Source organism: Lepidochelys kempii, chromosome 15 (genome assembly GCF_965140285.1).
Source record: "Lepidochelys kempii isolate rLepKem1 chromosome 15, rLepKem1.hap1, whole genome shotgun sequence".
NCBI classification, from domain to species: domain Eukaryota; kingdom Metazoa; phylum Chordata; order Testudines; family Cheloniidae; genus Lepidochelys; species Lepidochelys kempii.
Window position 1 is genome coordinate 10,975,025 of NC_136394.1, and position 26,279 is coordinate 11,001,303.

The window sequence follows — 26,279 nt, forward strand, 5'->3', positions numbered from 1 at the left end:
TCTGGGGATTCAAGCCCACTTGCCCTCATCATGTAAGACCTGCATCTCTCATCTCCTCCAATGTGATATGCATGGTTCAGTTCCCCTCTCCACCCCTCGCCCCCAGCCCCTGTTCTTGATGTAGCTAGTGCAGATGGAAGAGGAAATGAGGAACGTTTCCAGTCTCACTGCGCCAAGCTATGGGGCAGCGACATCACTGGAATAACCCAAAGCCCCTTCTCCCCTTCCAGCTTGTGAGTTTTAGGAAATCAGCGGGACTGACCTGTGAGCTCGGGGAGGACGGGGGCACTCGGGAGAGGGGTCCGCTCTACACGGAATTCTAAAAACGAAATGTAAGACAACTTAGGAACTTGTAAAACGCCCCCGAGGGGGATCTGGTAGAGAGACAGCAGCATTGGGCCTTTCTGGATAGAACACAAGGCCAGACAGAGAGGGATGAAGTCACTGCAGCATCCAGCCTTTGACTCTTTATTTTAAATGAATTTTGAGCTGGACTGACAGCACGCGAGACTGAAAGCCTCTGCTTACCCCCAGAACAGGTACAGCCCAGGCAAGGGCAGTGGAAGCCGCCCAGACAGTGCGCCTCAGGGTTGAAAGGGGAGTTCAGTCTCTTTGGCCCAGCCAATCCTTGGCCTCGCAGCTAGGACTGCCAACAAGTGCCAGTTGAGCTGGAGGTGGCTTTGTGATATGAACACCTGGTTCGCTAGGACTGAGACCCAGCAACTGGATTCGCACAGACTACCAGACAGCAACTTTCAGTCGCCGCCAACGCAGGGGGGGTTCCGACTAGCAGCTTAGAGGTGAAAGCTGCCAGAGCCCATTGCCAATCGCCTAATGTCAGGCCTTCTACACAGTCTATTGGGGATGGGGGGCAGAGGAGGGCAGGGGACACTCAGAGTTGCCACTTGTCCCGAGAACAGCAGGGCAGTCTTTTATAGGGTGGCCCTGCATCCCACTCTTTGCTTGTGCAGGCAGGGGAGGGAGAGGAGGCCAGCAGAAAGCTCAGAGCAGCTACAGTGCATTCATCAGGGATCAGGCAGTGATGGTCACATCTGGGCTTCAAGACAAGGAATGGGACAGCTAGGGGAATTTACTAATATGCAGTGTTGTGAAGAGGGGTTTGCTGGGCCTCTAAGAGATCCAGGATACAGCTCACTGCAACTTAGACTCTCACATTTAGGAGGCCTAGGGAACTTCAGGCCCATTTAAAGCTAGCAGGGGTCAAAGTCCTGCACTCTGTTTTCAGAAAGGTGGCGACTCTGGCGGAGAGACAGATGCACACACACACACACACAGAGGCAGCAAGACCAGCAGAGCTGCAAGGCCCCTTCTGTGTAATAGCAGCCCCCACAGAGGAACCTAGCCGAGAGGGGGGCGCATGAACCTAGGACATTTCCTGTCACTGGAGTGAGAGGATAACAACAGCAGACACTCACATGGCTACAGCCTCCTTCCTAACTAGCCAGTAGGCGGTTCCCACCTATTCCAGGCCTCCGTCCCCTCCCACCTTCACAGTTTTAAAGAAAGCCCAAACTAGGGCAAGGGTAAAACAGGCAGAGATTCGGTCACATGCCACAGGCTTCCCTTAGTGTGAGGACAAACTGGATGACTGGGCAGGAAGAGGCACTTACCAGGAAACTGGTAAGTGTAGCCAGGCGCAAGGCCCGTGTAACTCCGACTGGCATAAGTGGCAGCTTGGAAACCTGGATAACCTGCCAGCAGAGAAGAGGGGATTGTTACACAAACGCACACAATGCCACTTTCCAGTCCCAGCTCTGCCTGCCTCCCCATAGCCTGAACAATGAACACACACTATGAAAGGACCAAGTAACATAGCAGTTGAACAACACACGCGTGCGCACACAGTGCATACCGTGCAGGAATTTGGGGAAGAATTTTAATGGAATTTTAATACATTGCCCCTTCGTGGTTCCAGACATTGTTACCCTGCAAAGACATGTAGATTTCCCGGTCAGAAAGCTCAAGGTCCCACAAACTAAAGCACTAGCTGGTTTTGTGAAAAGGGGATCTAGAGACAGTGGGAGCATATGGATGACTGACTGGTACTAAATCACCCATCATCTACTTTCGTAATAGAGCTGCTGACTAACATTCTGAAGTAGATACAAAAAAAACAGGTGGCTGAAAACATGCAGGCAGATAGCCTGTTCCTGGCACAGATCACTATTACAAGTCTTCCCATTTCCTGAGAAGCTGTCATAGCTAATCACCTACTTTAAACAGTCCCATGAGAAAGCCAGCAGCTGACTAAGAACTGAATGTTTGATTTGAGTTCTCCCATGACAAGTGTACATGGATTTCCCACTGACTCATTTGAGTCTGCTGGTTTAAAATTACAGTTCTACTCAAAAAACACAAAAACTAAAATCTGAAGTGGCTTTGTGGGGTTCCAGATCTATTTTATCTCAGCAACTCCAGTGAGAACGTGATGAGTGCAAATGCAAAAAAGAGGTGTTTTTCCTCTGCCTGCCAGCCCAGCCAACCCAAGCTGGGATCCAAGTGCTAGGTTGAATGTTCCTCCTCCAGCACCACCCACAGGGGCCCTGACCCAAAGGACACTTGTGTTTGTTCACCTTAACCACACCTACAGGTTGGATGGGCTCGGGTTGCTGGTGATGCTCAAGCAAGAAAGAACCAAGTTTGACTCTCAGACCCTAAAAGGAGCTAATTGGGCTGGAAGTCAGAGGGGACGATTCACACCTTTTCCTTTGTAACCTGAACACATTTGCTCTGAAGTCACAGAGAAAAGGTCCCCACAGTGCCACACACAGACACTCCTTTGTCAGAATGGCCCGTTTGATTTCCCTAAAGGAGGGAAGTCAGTGGTATACAGGCTCCACTGGATTCTCAAGAACATTTTTATCCCCCTTGAAAACAAGGAGACTGTTTATTAGGATGCTACACAGAGAACATGCTCTGCCTGTGTATCTGAAGTGATACTCTCCCCTTTGCCCAACAGAAGAAGGGTGACTAATACTACTGGGGGCTCCTGAAGCAAACATTCATTGTAAAGTCTGGCCTAGCATGGCAGGAATATACCTGGATGTGGAAAACTCTGCTTTTGGCTCAGTTGTGTTGCCAGGGCATATACAGCCCTTTTTTTGTGCCGAAGCATAGTGTATATCCTGTTCTATAGGTATTATATTGGACAGGAATTCCAATTACGCCTTAAAATTCCTCCCAACACAACTGCATTCCTGTTTTTTGTGTGACCCCACCTCTAGAACTGTGCATACGAGGTACATCTACAGTTCTTCCATGCTGCCACCAGAGGGCGATTTGTGATCATACATTGATCCCAGCCCTCCTCCTCCTAGCTTCAGTGTTGCTTTTCAAAATGGGGTCTGATGTCATAGATCCAATTTCTTCTTGAACAGCCTGAGCCACCTCCCCCATTGTCTTACACCTAGAAACGCAGTCCCAGAATAAAGCCTTCTGCCCCAAGCAGAGCCCCCTGCTGCTGCCGCCAATTATGATGTGGGGGCTAGAGAGAAGGGTTCTCTTTTGCAGCGCTTACCCAGCATGCCAATCCCAAGCATGAAGGCATCCATCCCATAAGGCATCACTCGGGACCGCCCTCTCGCAGAGCCAGTGGGGGACATCACTTCCTTTGGCTGAGCTTTTTTACATTCCACCTGCCACAAGAAAAAAAAAAAAAGTGTTGGACCTCGGCCTTGACTTGCACTGCACATTTGCTCGGAGCACATACCGTACTGCGGGCCACGGGCCAGAAGGGCTGCCTTATTGCATTGGAACCACTATGCCTGCTCTGTCCCACGCACCACTCCCCAACCCTGCCTCCCATTCTGCAGCCACTAACACTGCCTGCAGCCTCCCCCGCCCTGTTACTCTGCTAGAGAAGCAGCATTATTGAGTAGTTAAAACAGGTGACTAAAATTCTACCCATGGTTCTGTCCTTGACTGTCTCTGTGACTTTCGGCAAGACAACCTTGGAGCCTCAGTATCCTCATTTGTTAAAAGAAGATACCTGCCTCGCAGGGCTGGGGAGAAGTTTTGCTAACGCTTGTACAGCACTCGGGGTCACAAAGTTACAATTCCAAGTTATGGTTAGACTGCATTGCCTTTTGGGCTCCAAATACCAGCAGTCATTCCCCTCCTTGTTGAGTATCTCCTCCCTAGATCTGGGGCAGTGATTTCAGGGGTCCCATCTGCTTCCTACCTGCAGTCCCAGAGCCCTAGTGCTTTGCCCCATCCTTCCACTGCCGGCTTTGCAGTTCACACTCACCATTTTGTTATTGATCTCATGGAAGTGGATCTCACACACCTTCTCCACAATATCTTCACTCTCAAATGTGACGAATCCAAACCCTGAAGAAAGGGCAACACTTCCTGGTCAGGGCAGAACGCTGTGTGATCAGTACCTGCCAGTCCCACATGCCCAGGAGAGAAGGCAACCCAGAGGTTCCTGGGGTGGACCAGTTGGGTCATGGCAGTACTTCCACTCCCCTCTGGTCTCCAGTAAGTCCTGCATGCATGCAGCACTCATATGAGGAGCAGGGAAATCACTGACCTCTCCCAGATTTCCCTCTCATCTCCATTTCTGCACCTTCCCGCTTCATTAAAGCCCATGGCACTTAGATGGCTTAATGACGGATACCACAATAGAGGGTTCCAATCCAGCAGAGGTCCATATGAACAAAACTGTTTCCTGCCAATGCTGTTCAGCATGTGAAATGAGTTTGGTGGGTCCCAGTCCAGTCCCCAACAGACAGGCGCCCACATCACAAATATCACCATCCCAAATAGTGATACTCAGCACATTTCATCTTCAAAGCCCTGCCTGTACACAAATTAGTCCTTACAGCCTGTGTGTGACAGGAAAGTATCAGCATCACTATTTCTGGAGCAAAACCAAGGCATGGAAAGGTTAAGTGATTTGCTCAAGTTCACACCATCTATAAGTATCTGAGGTGGGAACAGAACTTGGAAGTTCTTGCCTCCCAGCCCTATGCTCAGAGCACATCTCTAATGGACCCCTTTGCTAACAGTCTTGGCAAAGGACTGACTGGGCTCTGGAGTCCAAACTTCCTTTTCACAGCTAGGGGTGGCCCTTTCGGGGAAGAGCTGAGGCATGGCAGTGAGGGACTTTGAGTGAGCTTGCATTGCAGCTGTGGCTAAATGGAGCTTTCAGCCTCCAGGGCTTCTGAGTCAACTTCACCAGTGCTAAAAATCACTTTTACACACACACACTTTTCCATTTTTCAGTATTTTCCAAGCTGGACTGGACTCTTTCTATGAGCTTCTCCTTTCTCTCCAGGTAGGCATTTATTTTGCCCCTATCATGATCTGATATCTGGGTGCCTTGGGAACTCAAGATAAGTACCCTACACTGAAGCCAAGAAGTTGCCAATACCAAACCAGATGACTGGTCTATCTGGTCTAGTATCCTGCCTCAGGCAGGGGCCAATACCTGATGGCTCAGAGGAAGGCAGTCCTCCCTACCCCTTCTGTAATGCTCTGCATAAGAATGGCCATACTAGGTCAGACCAGTGGCAGATGCTTCATAGGGAATGAACAGCACAGGGCAATTGCTGAGTGATCTGTCCCCAGTCATTAAATCCCAGCCTCTGGCAGTTGGAGGTTTAGGGACATGTGGAACATGGGGTTGCATCCCTAACCATCTTGGCTAATAGCCATTGATGGACCTATTCTTTATGAACATACCTAATTCTTTTTTGAACCCCATTATGTTTTTGGCTTTCACAACTTCCCCTGGCAATGAGTTCCACAGGTTGACTGCACATTGTGTGAATTATTTCCTTATGTTCATTTTAAACCTGCTGCCTATTAATTTCAGTGGGTGACCCCTGCTTCTTGCATTATGTGAAGGGGTAAATAACACTTCCTTATTCACTTTCTCCACGCCAGTCATGATTGTATAGACCTCGATCATGTCCCCCATTAATCATCTCTTCTCTAGTCTGAACAGACCCTTTCTTGTTAATCTCTCCTAGTCTGTTTTTGTTGCCCTTCACTGTATCTTTTCCAATTCTAACACATCTTTTTAAGATGGGGCATGCAGTACTCCAGGTGTGAGCATACCATGGATTTATATAGTGGCATGACTATATTTTTTGTCTTATTATTTATCCCTTTCCTAATCGTTCCTAACATTTGGTTAGCTTTTTTGACTGCCACTGCACACTGAGATGTTTTAACTAACCACAATGACTCCAAGATACCTTTCTTGCGGGGTAATAACTAATATAGATCCCATCATTTTGTATATATAGTTGGGATTACGCTTCCCAGTGTGCATTACTTTGCATTTATCGACACTGAATTTCATTGGCCATTTTGTTACCTAATCACCCAGTTTTGTGAGAACCCTTTGTAACTCTCTGCAGCCAGTTTGGGAGGTCACTATTAGTTAGTCTCTAAGGTGCCACAAATACTCCTTTTCTTTTTGCAAATACAGACTAACACAGCTGCTACTCGGAAAACTATAGGGAGTAATTCTGTATCATCTGCAAATGTTGGCACTTCACTGTTTACCTCTTTTCTAGATCATTTGTGAATATGTTGAACAGCATTGGGCCCAGCACAGAGCCTTGGGAGACCCTGCTGTTTACCTCTTTTCTAGATCATTTGTGAATATGCTGAACAGCATTGGACTCAGCACAGAGCCTTGGGAGACCCTGCTGTTTACCTCTCTCCATTGTGAAAACTGACCATCTATTACCACCCTTTGTTTCCTATCTTTTAATCAGTTACTGGTCCATGTGAGGACCCTCCCTCTTTTTTCATGACTGCTTACTTCGCTCTAGCCAATTCCTGTAGAGGGCAGAGGTGCCGGATCTGATAATTTATTATGGGCTAGCCATTTCCCCCCCCCACCATCAGGCTAGCTGGAATGGTACGTGTATAAAATCAGGCAACCAGAATCACCTAAACAGTAACAAAATGGGATGCACTGAAGGGCACCCTGGGCAGCAAGAGTGAATACGCAAGGATAGCTGGGAGAGAGAGCCACAAGCAGAAAGTGCTTCCTGTGTGAGTCTGAAGCAGACAGACACACCATGTAAGCGCTTAGTGCTGCATGTGAACATGGCCGTGGCCTAGGAAAGGGCTGCCACCATCATAGCGTAGCTGTGTCCTCAGTATGGTGCACACCATTGTGGTGTCCACCTAAGAGTCGTAGCCAGTTAGAGGGCACATGTACAAGAGAATCAGGCACCTCCAAAACTAAGGCTCAAACTCAATGCTCTCCTGCCTGATCCGAAGAGCCTGAATACCAAAGCCAGGCTCCCACTCTGTAACCAGATACCACAAATGGGATTTGATTAAAAGGTGACTTGGGAGCCCTGGGCTGAGGAAGGGGTCAGAGGCAGGCACTCTTCTGGGTCTTGCGTCAGCTTCCCCAGGGTTCGGATTGCTCAGGACAAGGTAAGACACACACAGACAACTGGAGCCACGTAGGTAGCTGGGGAGGGGAGGAGGCTGCCTCCTCTCACATATCAGCCATTCGGCAAGTTTACAGCACAGGAAACGGTCTGGACAAAAGCTCTCTGTGCTGCGAGGGACTCTGTTAAAGGATGTGGATGCGAAGGGATGGGGTGATGGAAGGTGAGATAAAGAGCAGCTGTGACCTGCATGCCCTGCTGCTGGCCACAGGATACTACCTCCGCCCCATCACCACAAACATACATCTGCTCCTGTCATTACGCAATCCCCTGCCAACTCTACACACACACACAGCGCCAGGGTGCTGCCCTCACCTCGGTGTCGATTGGTTGTCTTGTCAAACATCAGCATAGCATCATCCACCTGCAAGGAGCACAAAGGAGGAAAGGGCTCAGATCAGGTTATTACTGAGAAAGACCTCTGCCGGCCCCATGCCAGAGAGAAACAAGACACCCACCTGCCCCCAAAGCAGAACATGACACAAAAAAATCAACCATTCACTTACCCTTGGGAGGCCCCCAAGTCCCAGGGCCCTGACCCAACAAGGGAACAGGATTTCCCCCCACATTAAAGCTTTCCCACTATACTGCAGGCAGGGGCTCCCAGCATGAACCAAACAGGTCCATCTCCATCCAAAACTTAGGGTGCTGGAACAGGTTCCCACCTAGCCATGCTCCTGGGGAAGGCAGGCACTTTCCTTCCCACTGAACCAGGAAGCAGCCCTGGACAATTTGCCTACAGCTCCACAGATGGGGGGTGGGGAGAGAGAGAAAGAGAGAGACTGACTGACTGTCTCGGTGTCCGTGTGCACACACCAAAGCCTGAGGAGGGGAGAAGGAATAAGGGGCCTCATAGAGATGGAAAATGGAGGCCTCAGACAACAGAGACTCTGCTTGGGGACTCTGGGAAGCCACCCCCACCCCAGAGGAGCTTTCATCTAAGAGAGGTTTCCTACTGCTGGAGGGTGTAATTAGAGCAAATTTACTACAAGGACTGAACTAGTGCTGCCTACTGAATGGGGGGAGTGGAGGCGGACACCAACCATCCCCCTCCCCCAACCCTGGGGCCACTCACCCCCTCCACCCCCTGCCCCCACCAGTGCCTGGTGCAACTTTCCTTCCCCTGCCTGTGCTCTGCTGGGTAGTTCCTTGTAGAGAAGCAAATCTGTGCAGCTCCAAGTCTGGCCAAGCAGAGTTAAAAACGCACTCCAATCCTCTCAGCGTAAACCACCATGTAAACCTGTCCCACTGACCCATGCTCCTTGCTAAAGCACTGCCTTAATCTGATTATGAAACTGGATGTGCAAGTGCTCAAGGGAGGGGCAACAGGATCTGTACAGCAGCTAGCCAGGGCCTTCCTCCGCCTCAGTCAACGACAGCCGGGAGGGACCAATGCAGCCTACGTTGCTTGGGATAAGCTATTTCTCCCTCCCCCACTTACAATTCCCTGTTTTCCTCCTTCCAAGCCTTGCTCAGTGAAGGAGTCTGAGATGCTGCCTCCCGAGAAAGGACTTGGGGTGGAACCCATCTCCACCAACCAGCACTGTCAGATGGCCAAGCCCCAGGCTTCCTTCAAAAGAGAGCTTGCAGCTGGAATGAGATGGGAAAGGGGGTTTACCAACATCCCCCTGACAAGGGGGCTCCATCCACCTCAGCTGCCAGTGAGATAAACAGGCACCTTTCTCCCATAGGTGAGATGGGAGGATGAAAGGAGGCCATTACTAAATACCCTCCACAATGTCACATGGAAAAGGGTTGTGTGGTCACTTGGGTCCCCCGAAGAACAGGGGTCACCACCCACATCTGCCAGCTCCAAAGAGCAGAATGACATACAGAGGACTCAGCTACCATCCCACGCCACACTACAGCCAGGGAACTGGGACTTGAACTTTCCCATCTAGGCCCAAGATCCATGCGGTTAGTGAGGCCAAGACCCGAGAAACTCACTAGTGATCCAAGCTGAGTGGAAGGAGTCCGAACAGTTTAGATGGAAGATAGGACAACCAACGCTTTGTCTGACACTCCATGCTACCTGCTTCTCTCCACTGAGGCAGGTGGGAGGGGGAGTTGCCCAATGGGTGGAAATATGCTCCAGCTGCTCGCTTACACTATCTTGTCAGCCATACCCACTTTTTACAATGGTCTTTATTACTTCAGAGCTTGGAAAGGGAGGGAGCTTTCACGACTGGTGGATCCCATGGGTTAATTAAGGTTATGTGGGCCTGAGTGGGATGGAGCACAAATACCATGCCCCTCTCAGTAACACCCTGAAGTCAGCAGCTGCCCCTTTGCAGTGCTTGAACCCCAATCATAGCAGTTACCATCCCAAACTAAGCCTCATGTCCTGATGGAGCTAGCAGTAGTCCCCTAAAAATCAGCCAATCCCCTCCTTTGAAATCTAGTCCTCCAAAGTCAGATTGCCCACTCTGTACTCTAAAATAAGCCCCACCGGACTAGTAAATGTAAAGACATTTACAGTCTCAAAACAACTATCCCCTACATGAACGCTATAGCAGTGCCCCAAAACTCAGCCAACTCCTGCACCCTTTCAATATCTTGAGCCTCCCATCCAGGAACTCTAGGATCAAACAAAATCCCGTTAGGACCTGGACCATTTTATATACCAGCACAAATGCACTTTTAGAGTATCAATAGAAGTGTACACAGATAAATAACAGTTCAAAACACAGCAAAATGGATTCCTCAGACTTTCACCTCTCGAGACCCTGCGTCACATCGTTCCAACATAATAGGCTAAATAAGTTTGGTGAGCTCAGACTAGTTTGGAAATTGACTCACAGTTCAGCACAGCTGGTGAATTTCTTTTAGGAGAGGTCCAAACTAGAACATGAGCGGGTTAGAATTAAGGTGCCTCAGCAGCCCGAGAGGCTCAGGTCTGGCTCAGCCAGGGTTACAAATCGTCAGGATTGAGGTGCATTGTCAGAGCAGCGTGAGTGGTCCACGACTGTCCGCATGGGGTGGCCACTTGCAATTCCCCATCCCACTGGTCAAACTCCCTTGTAATTGCCCTGCTGTGTCACACAACAGTATCACGAGGAGTTATCAGGCTAGCATTGCCACAGTAACTCCCAGGACACTTCAATAAGCTGAGCTGGCCCTGGTTCATCCTAAGAGCCTCATGCTGTCCTGGGGACAAAGTACACTAAAACACTCCAAAACCCACACAACACAACACAAGTGGAGCTCATTGCAGGATACCCTTCGCTCCAGCAGCTCAGAGCGGACACAGTGCAAGGAGGCACTTTGCATCTCAAACACCACCCTGACAGGTTTCTCAAACTACACAACACAGGACTCAAACAGCGCCACCCTGTGGAGAGCAAAGTAGATGATGGAAGATAAACAAGAACAAAGAAACTTCCAGTAGAAGAGCAGAAAGAGCAAGAATTCAACCACAGAGCAAAAAACTAAGCAATCCAAACAATACGGCAGAACTGCAGGGAAACCTGGGAAGTGCCTAACTGTGAGCTCAGCTGCCGCTGCCTGCTGTCACTAGGCAAGGCCAGGGGGTTCAGACAGGGGGCTCACTCTGCCAGGGAGACGCCCCTAGGAATGCCAAGCATGGGTGCTTTACAGACATGAACCAATAAAGCCCACAGCCTCCCTGTGAGGTGGGTCAGGGTTATTTGTCCCATTTCACAGATGGTGAAACTGAGGCACAGAGCAGCAAAGTGACTTGTCCAAGATCAGTGGCAGGAACGGAAGCCAGGGGATGCGGAGCTTGCAGCTCCTGGAGAGCAGAAGGCCAGGCTCCCCTTCAGCCCTCAGCACATTCCCAGCGGCTCAGGCCTTTCCGAGCACCGCACCGGGTGCACATTCAACTCGCAAACTGCTAATGTGTGTCCTCAACAGGCTTCTGTGTCCATGGAAACCCAGGGCAGGGGAGGCGGGATTAGTGGGGCCGGCTGGCCCCAGCAGCCAAGTTCATGTGGCCAAGCACTAAGTGTGAGTGGCAGCCCTTGGCGGGCGGCTATTGTTGTGGCTGGCTGTTGGGTGCCTCTCTGGGCAGAGCCCCCGCTGGGATCCCTGCCACTCCCTGGCCCATTCTCCTGAGCCTTTCTTCTCCGGTCCGCGCTGGCTTTGCCAACGCCGAGTTAGGCCTGAACAAAAGAGGCTGCTGGGGACAGCTTCTCTTGGGGCCTGATTACCATGGTAACCCTGGCCCCTCCAATCCCAGCTGCTGGATCAGATTAGTGCGAGCTCTAATGCTCTTCGGCAAAGCGCTCAGCACAGACACAAAGACACCCTGCTGCGGCGAGTCTCACCAGGAGCTGGCCTCGCAGGCCTGTGTGAGAGAGGGCCGCCCGCACCCCCCCGCCCCGGACACACACACAAAACGGCCTTTCAGTGCCACCTCGCTCCCCCTGCAGTGCCACCTGGGCGCACAGCGCTGGTGCAACGCTACACCTCATACCACGGCATACCCAGCACAGCAGCCCCCATCTATGACCAGACCCCACGACCGGCCTCCAAATGCCCCAGCCCCCCAGATGGGGGGCTGCCCAACACCCCCACCCACCCATATTCCAACATAAGCTTGCCCAAAGAGGGAAGTAGCAATGAGCCACCCCCCTCTCTTCTCATCAAAGGGGAGGGATGCACAAATCTCCCCCAATCTCACAAAAATAAGTGGAGGAGGAGGAGGAGGAAGGGGAGCACAGAACCTCCCCAGAGCTCCCCCCCCCAACGGGGTCATTTAGAGGACAGAGCCACCCCGATTTCTGCCAATTTCACAGAGAGAGTGTTGGGCTGAACAGGAGCAGAGTTACCCCAGATTTCCCTCGCTCATGCACACAACCAGCAAAACTAAAACAAACAAGCACAGCCCAAAGAGGGCTTTGCTGCCTTATTTTCTGTAAAACAAAATCCTGTTGAAATTCAAACCCCCTCCGCCCCAACAAAAGGCATTGCAGTGCACAAATGAGGCTGCGAATGTATTCTACTCCCTTCACAAAAACTACCCATTATAAAAATATTATAGTTAAGAATTTCAAGTCTGGCAGCAAATTCCCAGTTAAGGCTCCAACACCAACTTGAATCCTGTCCCTGCCCCCACTCCATACACAGGCCAGAGACCACACCCCCACCACCCTATTGCCATATAAACTCTCCCCACCCTCTTGTGCATCTGCATTAGGATAAATTATTTCATTCTGTAATCCTGCCCATGGACCACATGGCTGGGCGGGACCCATCTTGGGCAGGGGTCTCAACTCCCTATTGAGGAGATGTGAGAAAGGGTTGGAGAGGGGGGTGTTTCAGTGTACACATGGGGGAGAGAAAGGATCTCCACTCTGTATGCTGAGGATAGGTAGGGATGTGAAGAGGGGACTGGGGACAGGGTGGTGTGGGGGATGGCACAGAATACGTTGGCCACGAAGAAAGGGACAGAGTTAAAAGTGGTTTGCAATGGGTATGTGGGGATTCTTTGGTCTGTGCACTGAGAGGTGTGAAGACAGAGAAACATTTTGAGCTTGTACTGAGAAAGGGAGAGGTTGCCCAGTGGGAACAGGAATGCAGGGTGTGATCTCCACCCCACGTCGGGAAGGTGGGCAGGGATACTGGAACATGATGAAAATTAACTTCAGAATGTTCTGATTTTTTAAAATAGCATTTACAGTTCCAACAATATAGTTGCAATGCACTTGTAATGGGGAGTGGACAGAACATACAATAGTAACTGGGCATTAACCAAAGTTTTGCTGGGTGAATTGTCTTGTTTCTCCCTCTTACATAAATAGTTGTTTTAATTGTTGAAACACAGCAGATGAGTGTTTAGCTTAGTGGTCAAGGCTGTAGCTGTCCAACATCTGAGGTTAGAAGTTCAAGGCCTATGTTTCTTCTATAGCTATGAGAGAATGTCTTCCTCCTTGTTCAACCACTAGGCTCAGCCTTGTCCGGGGAAGGAAAAGGTTAACTTATCAACTCCAAATGGATTGCCTCCACAGAGCTCAGCCACAGGAATCACATGGCAATGGGACTTTTTGAGCACTACTTGGTAGTTAGGGGGCGTACGCATGTTCCCCGAGTCCCACATTCTATAGACAGAGGGTATAATGATCCCCCTTCATTAGCAGCCCCCCAGCTCCTTCAGAAACCTTATCTGGAGTTGGGCACCAAATCGATGGGGAGGAGGGAGGAACAATGTGGCTCTGTGGAGGAAATACATTCAGGGACAGGGGCATCATTAGGCATATGTAACATACGCGGCTGCGTAGGGCACCCGAAAAATCTGGGGCCACAGGTACTGACTTCTCATCTTGCTGGGAGGGTGCTTAGTCCTTCATGGCATTGCTACTGCCGAGTCCTACTTTAGGCAGTTTTACTAGCAGTGTCCTCCCTGAGGAAACGGGCTAAGGAGCTCTGTTAGCTGACCAGGAATTGAAGCTCTTCCCTCCCAAAGTCGGCCTTTGATCTTGCTGCAGTACTGAGAGCAACCTACAGATTTCACAGATGGACAAGTGGCACTGAAGCTGCCCTCAGTAGGCCCTGAGACGTTTAGGCAGAGGGATGTTAACCAGTTCACTAGACTGAATGTACAGTATTATCCATGTAGATAGCCTTTGAGCAGATAGGCCTTGGCCTCCAGGTTTTCCCTCAAAAGGCCACAAACAGTCTAACCTTTTCAATTACTTAGTAAACTGAGTTTAAAAAAGAACTGATGGGACTAATACAGTCCTGGGGCTTTGGGGAGGGATGGGCAGACTGATTCAGAGGAAAATCCAGTAAAGTTTTGGAGTGACCTTCTGCAGGTGGACATCTTGATGAAAGTTGCAAATAAGAACTTTGAAGGCAGAAGTGGAGAAGGCTTCCCCATGAACAGCAGATCAGCTGACCCGTGTTCATTTGAAGAGATACTACCGTATCTTTTTAGAAAATAGTAAAAGGAGTGATGGCTGCTAAGAATGAGACCTTCAGGAAGAGACGGAACAGGAAATAGTAAATCATGATGAACTGGAAACCTAACAGCCATGCTATCAGGCGAAATGACATGAAGTCCTGGTGTCCTAACCAACCAAACTGCTGGGACAACACAGCTTGATTTAGGGGAGGAGTAAATGGTTGCTTGATCCATGCCCGGGGACAGAAACTCCCAAAAGTAGATGTGTTGTGCCCATGCCAGTCCTAAGACCACCACCCTGGCTCGGTCCTGCTGAAACTTTCTCACGGCTCTGGGGATGACAAAAGTGAGAACAGGAGTCCCTTTCCCCCAATGTAAATGAAAGGGGGCTGATAGACATGCCTGTGCCTGCCTGCTCTTGAGCAGATCCTTGGACACCTGGCAAATATCAGATGAACCACCAAGAGTCTGAATGACCATTCATACTGATCTGCGCTTTTCTGACTTAGGTCATTGGCTGTAGCATCTTTGGTGCCATGCTTGCCAGATGCAGAGTAAAGGGAATCCCTTTGTTCCAGATGTAGCATTGCCACAAGACAAGTTGCCTGCTGACACAATGGAGGTGATCAAATTCCCCCCCCCCCCATCTGTTCAGGATGTAAATTGCAACCATGTTGTGAATAAAAATTTGCATCAGTTGCCCTTTGATCTGTGGAAGAAAGGATTTGAAAGCAAGTCTGACGAGCCTCTGCTGTAGTAAGTTTATGTAGAGTTTTGATCCCTGAAGTGGACTGTGGACAATTAAGGATCCTAATTGTGCTCTCCCAACCTAGGGCAAAGGAAATCATGCCTATCATGAGCAGGGGAGAAGGACATTATTTTTAAGACATTCTCCAGCAGTGTCCACTAGAGTTTTTGATTACGGGAGTGGGGAACACTCATTTCCCAGCTGTGAACTACTAGTTTGTACAGGATTCAACTACCCTTGCAAGGGTCACTTCCCTGGCCTTCTAATGGACGTGCATGTGCGTGTAACACAAAGGTGCAGGCAGTTATCTGGCCCAACACCTAAAGATAAAATCTCACAGGGTCTTCTAGCCTGGACCTGGCTAGGTTCGCTGCCTGGATGAGATCTCAAAACCTGCCCTGTGATGGACAAGCTAGAACCCTTGTAGAATTTAAGGTGGCCACTATGAAGGTGAAAACCCAGGCTGGACCAAGGTAGATTTTTCCTTGTTTACCCTCAGACTGGGAGATATATAGAGGGAACACAAGATATGGGCCACCTCACTGAAAGACCGAGCTCTCATAAGCAAGTCATCTAGCTATGGATACCCCTGCAGGCGCAAGCAACATAGACAAGTCACAGCCACCTCCATGGATCTGGTGAACACTCTGGGGGCTATAACCAGCCTGAAGGGTTGAGTACCTTGTACTAATTGGTAATTGTCTACCACAAACCTCTGAGGTACTTCCTGTACTTTTTCCTTACCAAAATGTGAAAGTAATCATTGTGAAGGTCAAGGGCCTCAAACCAGCCTGGAGGGTTAGGAGTCAGGATTAATCTCTCAGGAGAAAACCTTGCAGAATTGGATTTTCCTTATGTAATTGCTCAGTCATTCCAATTTCTAGAATTGGGTGCAGACCGCCATTCCTTCTTGAGAAAAGGAAACAACACTTCTATGGTTCTAGTTTAACAGGGCCAAGAGCTCATCCTCATCAGAAGGCTCCCTGAAAAAGAAAGGGGGCTTGAGCTTTCTCATTGTCATGAATGGGAAGAAGTACCCCCATACAGTGAGCTTTAGGGCTCAGCAAGCCAAACAAATTACTCAGATGCCTTTAAAAATAAAAAAGGGAGTTGTTCCCAAGGACTGAGGTAAAAGAGGAAGAAGTTGAGGATCTGGGTCCTCCAAAGTTGCTCTGGGGTTCTCTGGGGCACACTCACACTTGCTGAACTAGATGCAGCACCAGCTCCGGCTGAGGTGGAAGATATTTTCCTCCTCTGATGGTTTCTTTTTTTAAATTTCACTTTAAAAAAGACCGTCTAGCCCTATTGCTGGTAGTCTGATTCCAGGAAGGACTGTTGAAATTGTCCCTTGTGAAATCTAAACTATTTCCTGCAAATAAAAGCTGACTCAAGCCCAGAGACATCTCCATGGACTTTGTGACCTTAATCCTTTCCAGAACCTCTGTCCCAGAGCAGAAAGATTGGTTCCTTTAAAAGGCAGGTCCATGACCTTGACTTGCATCTTGGTGGAGAGGAGAGTTTTGGAGCCAAGAGCGTTTCTTAAGGGACCCAAGCATGTTCAAAGTCCTAGTATAGTGCTGTCTGAGACATCAACGGACGCTTTGGGAGTATGCTTAGACACCTGGCCTTCCTTAAACAATACCACACATCCCTGTATCTTCTCATAAAGAGAGCTGGTCAACATTTTTCATTCACAGCATTTTAAAAATAAAAAACAAAAATGGCCTCTCTTTGAAAGGAAAAGCTTTTTTAATACTGATTTTTAATCTTCCAGTTTTTTGTAAAAAACCCCCAAACATTTGAAGTTTCGGGGGGTTGTTTTTACCCTTTCCCTCCATTTTCCCCTTAATTCTTGAGCAATGGCTAGTATTTTCCCTATGTGCACTTTTTCATTTTTTCTTTTCCAAAGGTCAGAGAAGTTTACAAAAACAAAAACAAAACATTCATATACTTGTTCTCCGTGGCAACAATTTTTTTTTTTCAAAGATTTGAAATTAAAAAAAAAATTGTGATCAAAATGGAAAGTGGCTCCATTTCAAACCCAGCAACACAAATTTCAAATTTGCTCATTAAATTGTTTTTCCATTTTTCTGCTCACAAATGTGCTGAACTCAAGATCCTGCCTTTGATTAGGCAGGAAACTTATATCTGGCAATAGCTACCTTGGCAGCTGGCAGTTCATAGATTTTAAGACCAGGGAAACCACTGTGATAATCTAGCCTGACTTTCTGCATAACACAGGCCATAGGATTTCACCTAGTAATTCCTGCATCATGCCCATGTCTTCTGGCTGAATTAGAGCACATCTTTTAGACTGACACTCCATCTTGATTTGAAGATTTAAAGTGACAGAGAATCTACCACATTCCTAGGCTTGTTGTGTCAGGCTTGTCTAGCAGTTAACCTTCCACCTTAACACATTCAGTTGTTTGAGCCTCTGGTCCCCAGAAGTAGATGACAACTTCCCAGCTTTAAATATTTCACTTGCAGCTGAAATCACAATTGAGCTTGGGGTAGGATTCTGGAAAAACAATCCAAATCTTTCCCTGGGAACTGGTAGAAGGATCTAGGAGTCTGACAAATCAAGGCGCAGAGCCCAGATGGTGCCTGCCAAATCCTGGGAGGCTCTGGGGTCACACAGAGGAGGGAAAGGAGTAGTCATGGCAGTCTCATCAGTTGAGAAGGTACCACGGGCACCTTAGAGGATAGTCCTCACCAGTTCCTGCCTCTCAGAGTACCAATGTCCTGTGGATCAGCAGTGCTACTGGATGTGGAGTCAGAGAGAGGTCAGGTAGTCCCTAAGGAGACTGCCTTCTTTGGAGGAGACTTCCTGCAGAAGAGGAGATCTAGGTCTCCTCAATTCCTTACATTAAAGAAATCACAGATGCGGGAGGACCACAGGGCCAGACACAACAAGGGGTAGATACCCCTAAGGAGGAGATCCTGGGTAACTCTTTAACTGGGCTCTCCAAAGTGACAAGGTTCCAAAGATGTCGCTGTATTAAAATGAGGCTCCCTATGAGGAAGAACCATAGCTGACTGGTACAGAACAGTCTTTTCATAGACCTGGATATCATACCATACTGAACTCAGATCTCATGGGAGCAGAGAGCCCCCCAGACCGGAGGGTGACACAGACTTGCCTCAGAACCACAACACCAAGGAGTCATCCACACATGGCTGGAGGAAGACCATTTTGGAGAGAGCCTCTCCGGAAATGATCCCACTGGGGAGAAGCAGCTGGGGCTTGGCACGGAGAATGGGGACATCCCTCGCACCGGAGCTCTGAGGGTGTATATTTCTGTTGGAGTGGCCAGGTGAATCAAAATGATGCTCCGAAGCAGAGGATCATTCCAATCAACCCAGATCTAAGAGGTCCTTCCTTGTGAGAAACTCCTACGATCCAAGCAGGCAAATTACATCAGAGTTAACCTAGATCTAACTGCAGGATGCTTTCTGGAGCACTCCTCCTTTTTGCTATGAGGCTTACTGAACTCTCCTTCCAGGCCTGTCTAAGGAACCTGGAGCCTTAGCTGGGGGAACCAATCTGAGCAGTTCCTTGTGGGGCATCTTTTAATTTTGGACATTCTCTTTCTGCCTGTGTTCTCTCTCTTGGCTTCCACTCTAAGGGAGATTTCAAAGACACATTACACAGCCCTAGACACTCCTCCACAGAAGGTCTCCTAGAATACTGCACCTCCAAAGCCTATGGTAGCAAAAAGTTCTGCTGTTTTCTTTTTGGGTCCTTTTAGAAGGGCCCCTTACAAGCCATCACAGCATTTCCCCCAGGCATGAAAGGCACTTTTCGTGCTTTTATGGAGTAGGAAACATAGGACAAGAGGAGCATTATTTAAAGCCAGTCTTTTTGGTAGCATTCTCTCTCTTGGGCAAACCCTGACAAAACAGTCAAGAAATTAGAAAGGAGAAGTATGCATTCCTAAAACTAATTATAAAAGTACAAATGCTGTGTGTCTTACATGACTGAAGGGAGAGGTTGGTTCTGTGACACTGTTTGGAAAGCAGAGGGACGGTTACTAGATGCAGGGTATTTGTGCTCTATGGAACTTAAGGCTAAGAGAGGAGCGTGCCCCTGACTTTCCACTACCGATCAAAACAGTTCTGTGGCCATTGAGCAGACTCATGACTCCTGCAATTGCGCTCTGGAGACATTACCACGGAACAGGACATACGGATACAGCACATTTACTTTCTGTGGTAGAAGACAGAAAAAATGTAAAGAAGTGACTAACGTGTATATTGATTCCCAGAGCACTGAACACTTCCCCTTTCTCCCAAGATTGATTGGAAGCATTAAGCAGCTGCAAGTTACTGTGATGTATATTTTGTTCATCCCAGGATACACGTATCAATCATTCTACAAGACAAAACACAGATACCAGACAACACCACTCCAAGTAGAACCACCTAACTTTATAGGTGACAAAGAATTCCTGAAAGCTACATTGATATGACACAGCCAATTGGTGAGGATACTCTTTTCCAACCCATTTTCTTCTCTCCAAACGTTAAGGCATTCACACACCATAAAACCATCTTATGCCCTCCTCTGGGCTGCTGCTGGTGCCCTCTTTCAGAAGAGACACAGATACTGAAGTCCTCATCTGTCATGGTCAGCATTTCATGGCACTTTCTGCAAAAATTAGGGTGCTAATCACGGTGTCCTAGCAAGATTCCAACATAGATAATTACATTCTACCTCCCTAAAATCCCCAAGAAGTTCTAATTGGCTATGGTGTCCTTCAAGTCCTGTCCTAAACAACTGTGCAATGGTTTTGTGCACTGATAATTAAACAGTTACTGTGCTCCACCCCAGAAGCGGTGGCATATCAGCAGTAGACCAAAGCAATCCCTATCTGTAATAACTTGCATTATTTCTTAAGTGCATAAAGTGCTTTAAGGATCCATTAAGGTGAAAGTGGTAACATTATACAGCACCTATTACACCACAAAATGCTCACCCTTCCCAGTGCATAACAGGCTAAGATCTTTATCACTTCAAATTCTACCCCACTTGTTTTCCAGCATGTGACAGGCACATGTGCTCATTGAGGACTGACTGAATTGGAGTTAGAGGAGCCCATCTGATTTTGAATGATCAGCTGACATAAAACAGCTATCATAAAATGCAGAACCACCTGGAGCTTTGGGCAGCTTGCTTGCCAGATTTTCTTCCAGCTTCCTAAAAATGTCACTTCTGGCCCAAGACTCAGCAAGAGAAGTTTCAGCCCAAAAGATTTCTTTTTAACCGAAAGTTACAAAGGGGTCAGCCATGAGGCTGAGAATCAAAAACGAGCCACAGCTACACAGTTTGGTTCTTGATCAGAACATCTCCTTAGTTCAGGTGTGTTCAGATCTAGGGTTTGAATGGCTTTCAAACACCTTAACCATGAGACTATGGGACTCCAAAGCCTCAGAGGCATCTCCGGAGAGATTCAGGGGAGGGGGCAGAGCACGCAGTCTCCCCTCTTTCAGGTTCCATCTTCTCCATGAGCAAGCAAGGGGCTTCTGTTCAAAATCATTACAGGCCAGGCACATCTGGCCACAACCCCCTGCATGAAAATTCCAGCCACCCAAACCTTCTGCTGACCTGTGGTTTACCTGATCACCAGGAAGCACCCCTTCCTGCCCAGCAAAGAGATAACCTGATCCATCTTCACCCATCAGACTTACCTTCCCAAACTGCTCAAAATACTGTTTCACATCCTCCACGGTAGTGTTCACAGAGAGACCCCCCACAAATATCTTCTTCGTCCGCGTTACCATCTGGGAAAGGGAAGGACAGGGATTCATAGGAGAAACAGAGTTAGCAGAGAACAAGATCAGCTCACAAATGAGGTTTTGGAGACAGAAGAGCATGTAGCGCACTGTATTCCACTGGGAGACTGCCCGCACCAGTGGAACAGAGTCCCCTAACGAAACACTGTATCTACTGAAGGACATGTTTCAGGCCCCAGAAATTTCATACTGTGAAACTCCATCACTCAAGTGCAATCTCAGACTCACCCAAGCATGCGCCATATTGCTGTCTCCTACCCTTTCCCTCCCTAACCCCCAGCATGCCCAAGCTCACTAACTGCCCGTGGGACTTGCCAGGGCATGGCCACTAATCTCCCATCTAACCCCCTGGGGACGGGTACAGCATATTAAAGTCTTTCCCCCACTAATCGTTCAGTCACCCACTTTCACAAACCTCCTCGCAAACACACAGAGTGCTGCCATCTCCTTCCCTACCCTCCTGTCACTCACATGGGGCACTGCTGTCACCCTGCCAATCCCCAGCTCACCCTCCCACCCTGCAGTTTCCCTGAAATGGGAAAGCAGAGCATGGCTGTGATGCTGCGATGTGAAGCCATCAGGTTTAAGGAGCCAGAGGAAATGTCCAGTTAAGCTTTCTTGTGCATTTGGGAGGAGGCAAAGGAAGAAACCCTCCCCTTTCTCTTCCCCCAGCCACAGCAGACTGAGGAGGAATAACTGAGGGGGGCGATGGCTGCTAGGATGAAGCACACTGGTGTCCTTTGAACTGATGCTCCAGCTGCATCCTCCCCTCAGCCCCTTGGCCACACCCCTGCTCCAGCAGGAACACATGGTCCTAATAACCCCAAGGAGCATGGGGCTAATCCGCAGCAATTCCAGGCTTGGAGAGCAGCCTGTTCTAACACTAAAGCACCTTCTGTCACCAAACTGCTTAATGGAATTAACCCAATTCCTACCATGTGCTTCCTGGCTCGTTACTCAGGATACCTGTTCACTAATTGTTCTCTGCTTCTGATCCCTTGTGCTTTCCTCCCCACATCATTCTCTTCTTCCACTCTGCAATTCTCTCCCTCATCAGCCCATTCTCCCCCTGCAGTACTTGGGGTGAGATTGTAGGCTCTCGTCCTCCAGCCCAGTTAAGTGAGACCCCCCCCCAAATCTGCATTCTACTTTGAAGGCAAATTGCCAATTTGCTCTTCACTCTGCAGTTAAAAGTTTCTCATTGAGCATCTAGTAGAACCTCCACAGCTGCTGGCTTCCATCTAGCGCCCACCTTCCTGGTGCAGGTCAAGCCCAATGTCCTTCTCTCTCTGGCCTTTCTAGTGCTGGTGTGCACCCTGACTTTCCACAAAATGAAGTTCTTTCTCCCACACCTCTCCCCAGTCCATCCTACATGTCTCCTGCCACAGATTGGAACTACTTCATGTTTCTTGCAGGCCCTCAGGTTCCAGATACAGGCTACCAAAGAGCAGAAGGTGCTGTGTTCTTGAGCAGACTTCTGCATTTCATCAGCTCCACTCATGAAGCACACTCTAACCGTAGTGGAGTAGAGCTTGGGCTATTCCAACCCCACACTGACAATCACAAGAGCATCCCAAAGCTCCCTAGTGAGCTAGACCATGCACAACAGAATGCAAGTCTGGAGGTGGAGCACCAAAGGTCATCATTAAGGTAGGAACTAAGCCTGAGTATCAATCATCAAAGCCTTAAGGACCAGTGCTGGCAGGTGCACCAAGATGTCCTTCCAGCATCCTCTGGACAAAGGCACAAAGAGGATTTAAGTTCCTTGAGTTGCACCTTTTCAATTTGTAAAGGCTGCACATGCTACCTACCTTGGGCTGTGCTCGGCGGGGGAATGCTACTTTTGGGTCGATCTGAAAGAGACATGGGAGAGAGAGAGCAGGTGAACATATAATACATGAAATGTAGGCAATTAAAGTAGGCTCTCCACAAACTTTGCTCAAGTGATAGTTTGCCAGACCCAAGGAAGACACCTAATGAGCATAAAGTAGACTGCAGACAACTTTATCTTCTAATAGAGGTGTGATCCCTGGAGACTACAGTTCCCAGCATGCAATGTTCCATCTGAATGTGAGCAGCAGCCATTCAGCACAAGATGGAACACCACAGGCTGGGATTAGCAGTCTCTGTTAGCCAGTCCTCTGTGTTCAGACTCCACCTTGACCACCCTGTACCAACAATGTCATATTAAAGTACTTTATTCTCCCCTTCACTCTGGCTAAGGGTACAGAGCTCACCTGGTTAATAGTGAAGCAGGAAATAGTCTGCACATAAAAAGCTAAGAACTTCAGCCCCAAAAGCATGGATTCACATGAGAAGGGAAGATGTGAACTAAACTGAAGAGTCCCAAGGACAGAAAGTTGCAATACAGACTCCTGTCATCAAATCACACAGTATACTGCTGCCCCTTCTGCAGGTTGTATGCTGGGCAATAAAAAGAATCAGTTCCAATCATCCTACTGTGCTAGATACGCCTATCTGTTTGGTGTATTACTAAACCTGCTGTCCACTAGAGTGCCTTTATCTCAGCACCAATATTCAGATGGTGCACATTCTGCTGGGGTCAGCAATGGATGAACGCATGGCTGCACTATTCTTACCACCACCACAACTTAAACTAGGAAAATACTAATGCACTGAAAACGAAACACCCACTATAATGCACACACAGCAACTCTTGTGATGTCACCTTTACATTAGAAATGATCCAAATCTACAAATGACCTTAGAGAGCCCTGTACTAAAGGAGAGTCTGTTCAGCCCACAGCTGGAAAGTCTGTAGCTAGGAGAGGAGCTGAGAAGTTTGTCCCATTAGCCCAGCAGCTCAAACAGCCCGCAAGGAAACTGCACCTCTCCAGCTCCTCTCACTGCTATTGTTCTACTTTCCAGCCTGGCTTTTCTCCCTTCGTTCATCCTTTCAATTGTCAGACAGAACCCAAAGCTCAGTACCTCTTCAGATCACTCCCCTCTGCCTTCCCACCTCCATCCTGATTCACAACCTAGAACATAAATAAACTCAGCGTATAAGTAAACAGAGGCAAAAGTGAAGAACATAAATAAACCTCCCCTTATGACCGCCAAACACAGCAACATACCCTCTTGGTGCCTCATAGGGACATCTGAGCACCTTTCCTTCTCCTCCCCCTTCCTCCCAATCCAATCCTCTGGCTTTCTGGCAAGTGCAGAAATCCTCAGTGAATTCTGAGGACAGAGGACGGCAGGAGACCAAGAGGCCGATGGCAGATAATAAGCAAAAACAATAATCTACTGTCTTTTAGTTCTCAGCCAGTGTCATTCAGCTCCTGCCAAGAAGATGCTTTCATACACAGCAAAGTTAAGCCCAGGCCTCATTTTTTCATTACCCTGAGCGTGATAAACTGGGTAGAGATAACGTATCCACCTGGCTAGAGGGGGCAGGCAGTAATTTCACAAATTCTTCTGCACAACTATCTACTGTTGCTGGTAAACTGAGGCCTAACCAACCAACTGCAGACACGTAACTGAAGGTGCACAGAGGAGAGAGCGTTCAATACAAGACTCAAGGTACTAAAAGGGGGCTATTCCTCAAGTACAGGAATTTTCATAATTAAAGGAGAAGTGGTGGTAATCACTTCCTGTATCCCTGGTATTAAAGTCAATAATCTGGTTGAGTTTTACTTCACTGTCAGTCATAGATGTGATAAAGATTTGTACACAAGGAATTCAGAGTTCCTCAGATAACGTCCTAAAAAATGTAACCAGTATCTGATAGTGGTTAGGGGTGTTATTTAAATACTTGTCACTTTCATTTCAAGTTACTAACCTTTAGGGACAAATTGTGCCCATGGTTATATCCATGGAATCCCACCGACCTCAAGTGTAAACAAGGGCACAACTGGGCCCTTCATTACCACTTTTCAGGCCACGTAACACTGTTTAATTCCCATGTAAGCTCATATAACGACATTTAACTTGCTGACATCATTATCTGTGTTATCTATATCCATTAGCTGGGATCTGAAGCGATTCAAAAAAGCACAATTGTCATATCTCTAGTGCAAGCTTTGTTACATTTGTTAATAGTGAATCTGAACATGCCTACAGTACCCCTTTCACACACACACAAATAAAAACAGCAAAAGCAAAAAAAACCCAAGCAAGAAAACCTCTAACACATCAATGTTTCTAGGGCACATAGAGAAACTGAAGGCAGCAGTCGTCTACAGCTTTACAAAGGCACGCAAATCTTTTACCTTGAGACGGCAAAGCCAACTCTCATATCAAGCATTTCCATAAATAACCCCTGTAGGCTGCTATCTAGCTTACAAACAAAGAGAAGTCTGAAAGGCACAAGGTTTCCTCCAGAGAATCAGGCCAACAACATTAATTACAATAGAAAGAATCAGAAAACAATGAAGCAACAAGTTGGGCAGACATTATCTACCAAGTGCTGTTTACCGGGAGACACCAAAAACAGAGAATGGGGTGTAGTTTCAGGACGCTGGGCCTTTTCCCACAAAGTTTTATAAAAGCCTAAGTTAGGATTCAGATGAGTTGGTGACATTTAGTCCATGACTAACAGCAGAGACTTTCAACTAAAGAGGGGGAAAAAAACAAAACAAAAAACCCCACACACATCTAAGGCTCCAAACAGGACTACAAAATCAGCATGTTTTAGGGGAATTGAGAGCCACTGAACTGCACATATAGATCAGTCTTAGATCCTAATCCAGCAATTACCAGGCAACATACCCCAAAACATTCAGCCCAGATTTAAACTTTAAAAAAAGAGAGAAAAAAAGAAAAAAAAATCCAAGTTCCTGACAAAGAAAGGACTTTAGAGAAACTGCCACCATTCTTCCTGCTTCCTCAGCATACAATCAACAAGCCAGATGCATCAGAGAATTTCAATGGCTGGCCAGCCCCACATGTTCTTTACGCCACAAGTCCCTTCTCTTTTCCTTCAGCACACTTACCCATTCCACATCCCCTCCCTTTCCTGGGCCCACCCAGTGGATTGCAGAATTGCTTTAAGACCAGAAGCAACATTAGTTTAGACAGGTAGGAATGGAGACCATAGATTGCATCTCACTTCTGTCCCAGAAATGCTCTTGGGATTGCTGCCACCATCAACATCCATCACTCACCTTTTCAAGAGTGAGCTAGGCCAGTCCCACAGATTCACCATCAGACCCCATGTTTATACGGACTATAAAATAAAACAAGCCTGCCCCCACCCCAAAACATTTAATCAGAATCCTCCCCCAAAGCTAAACTAACTTTACACCACTCTCACAAGAGGATGAGGTTTTTAAGACTCCTGGCAATCTGCACACTGCAGAGGCGGCTGGAATAGGTTTAACCAGGAGCTCCCACGGGGAGGAAGGTCCTGTATACATCAAAGGGAACGATCCATGCAGTTAAACAGGAACAGACATAAATCTTACCG

General features: G+C 48.0%; 1 protein-coding gene across 7 annotated transcripts in view; it reads right to left on the reverse strand.

Moving 5' to 3' along the window:
- Window positions 1–26,279, reverse strand: part of MSI1 (musashi RNA binding protein 1) — a 35,852-nt gene that overhangs the window by 6,372 nt on the left and 3,201 nt on the right. For 3 of the 7 annotated variants that reach the window (XM_073312377.2, XM_073312375.1, XM_073312374.1), the window contains exons 5-11: window positions 22,663–22,704; window positions 20,747–20,839; window positions 7,761–7,809; window positions 4,268–4,350; window positions 3,539–3,656; window positions 1,632–1,712; window positions 263–319 (exon numbers count right to left, since the gene is read on the reverse strand). In XM_073312377.2, the coding sequence (XP_073168478.1) occupies window positions 263–319; window positions 1,632–1,712; window positions 3,539–3,656; window positions 4,268–4,350; window positions 7,761–7,809; window positions 20,747–20,839; window positions 22,663–22,704 (523 nt within the window). Of the gene's footprint in view, window positions 1–262; window positions 320–1,631; window positions 1,713–3,538; window positions 3,657–4,267; window positions 4,351–7,760; window positions 7,810–20,746; window positions 20,840–22,662; window positions 22,705–23,800; window positions 23,905–23,946; window positions 24,027–26,279 lie in introns of those variants that run through there. The other 4 variants (XM_073312378.1, XM_073312376.1, XM_073312380.2 and 1 more) reach the window with 3 other exon arrangements.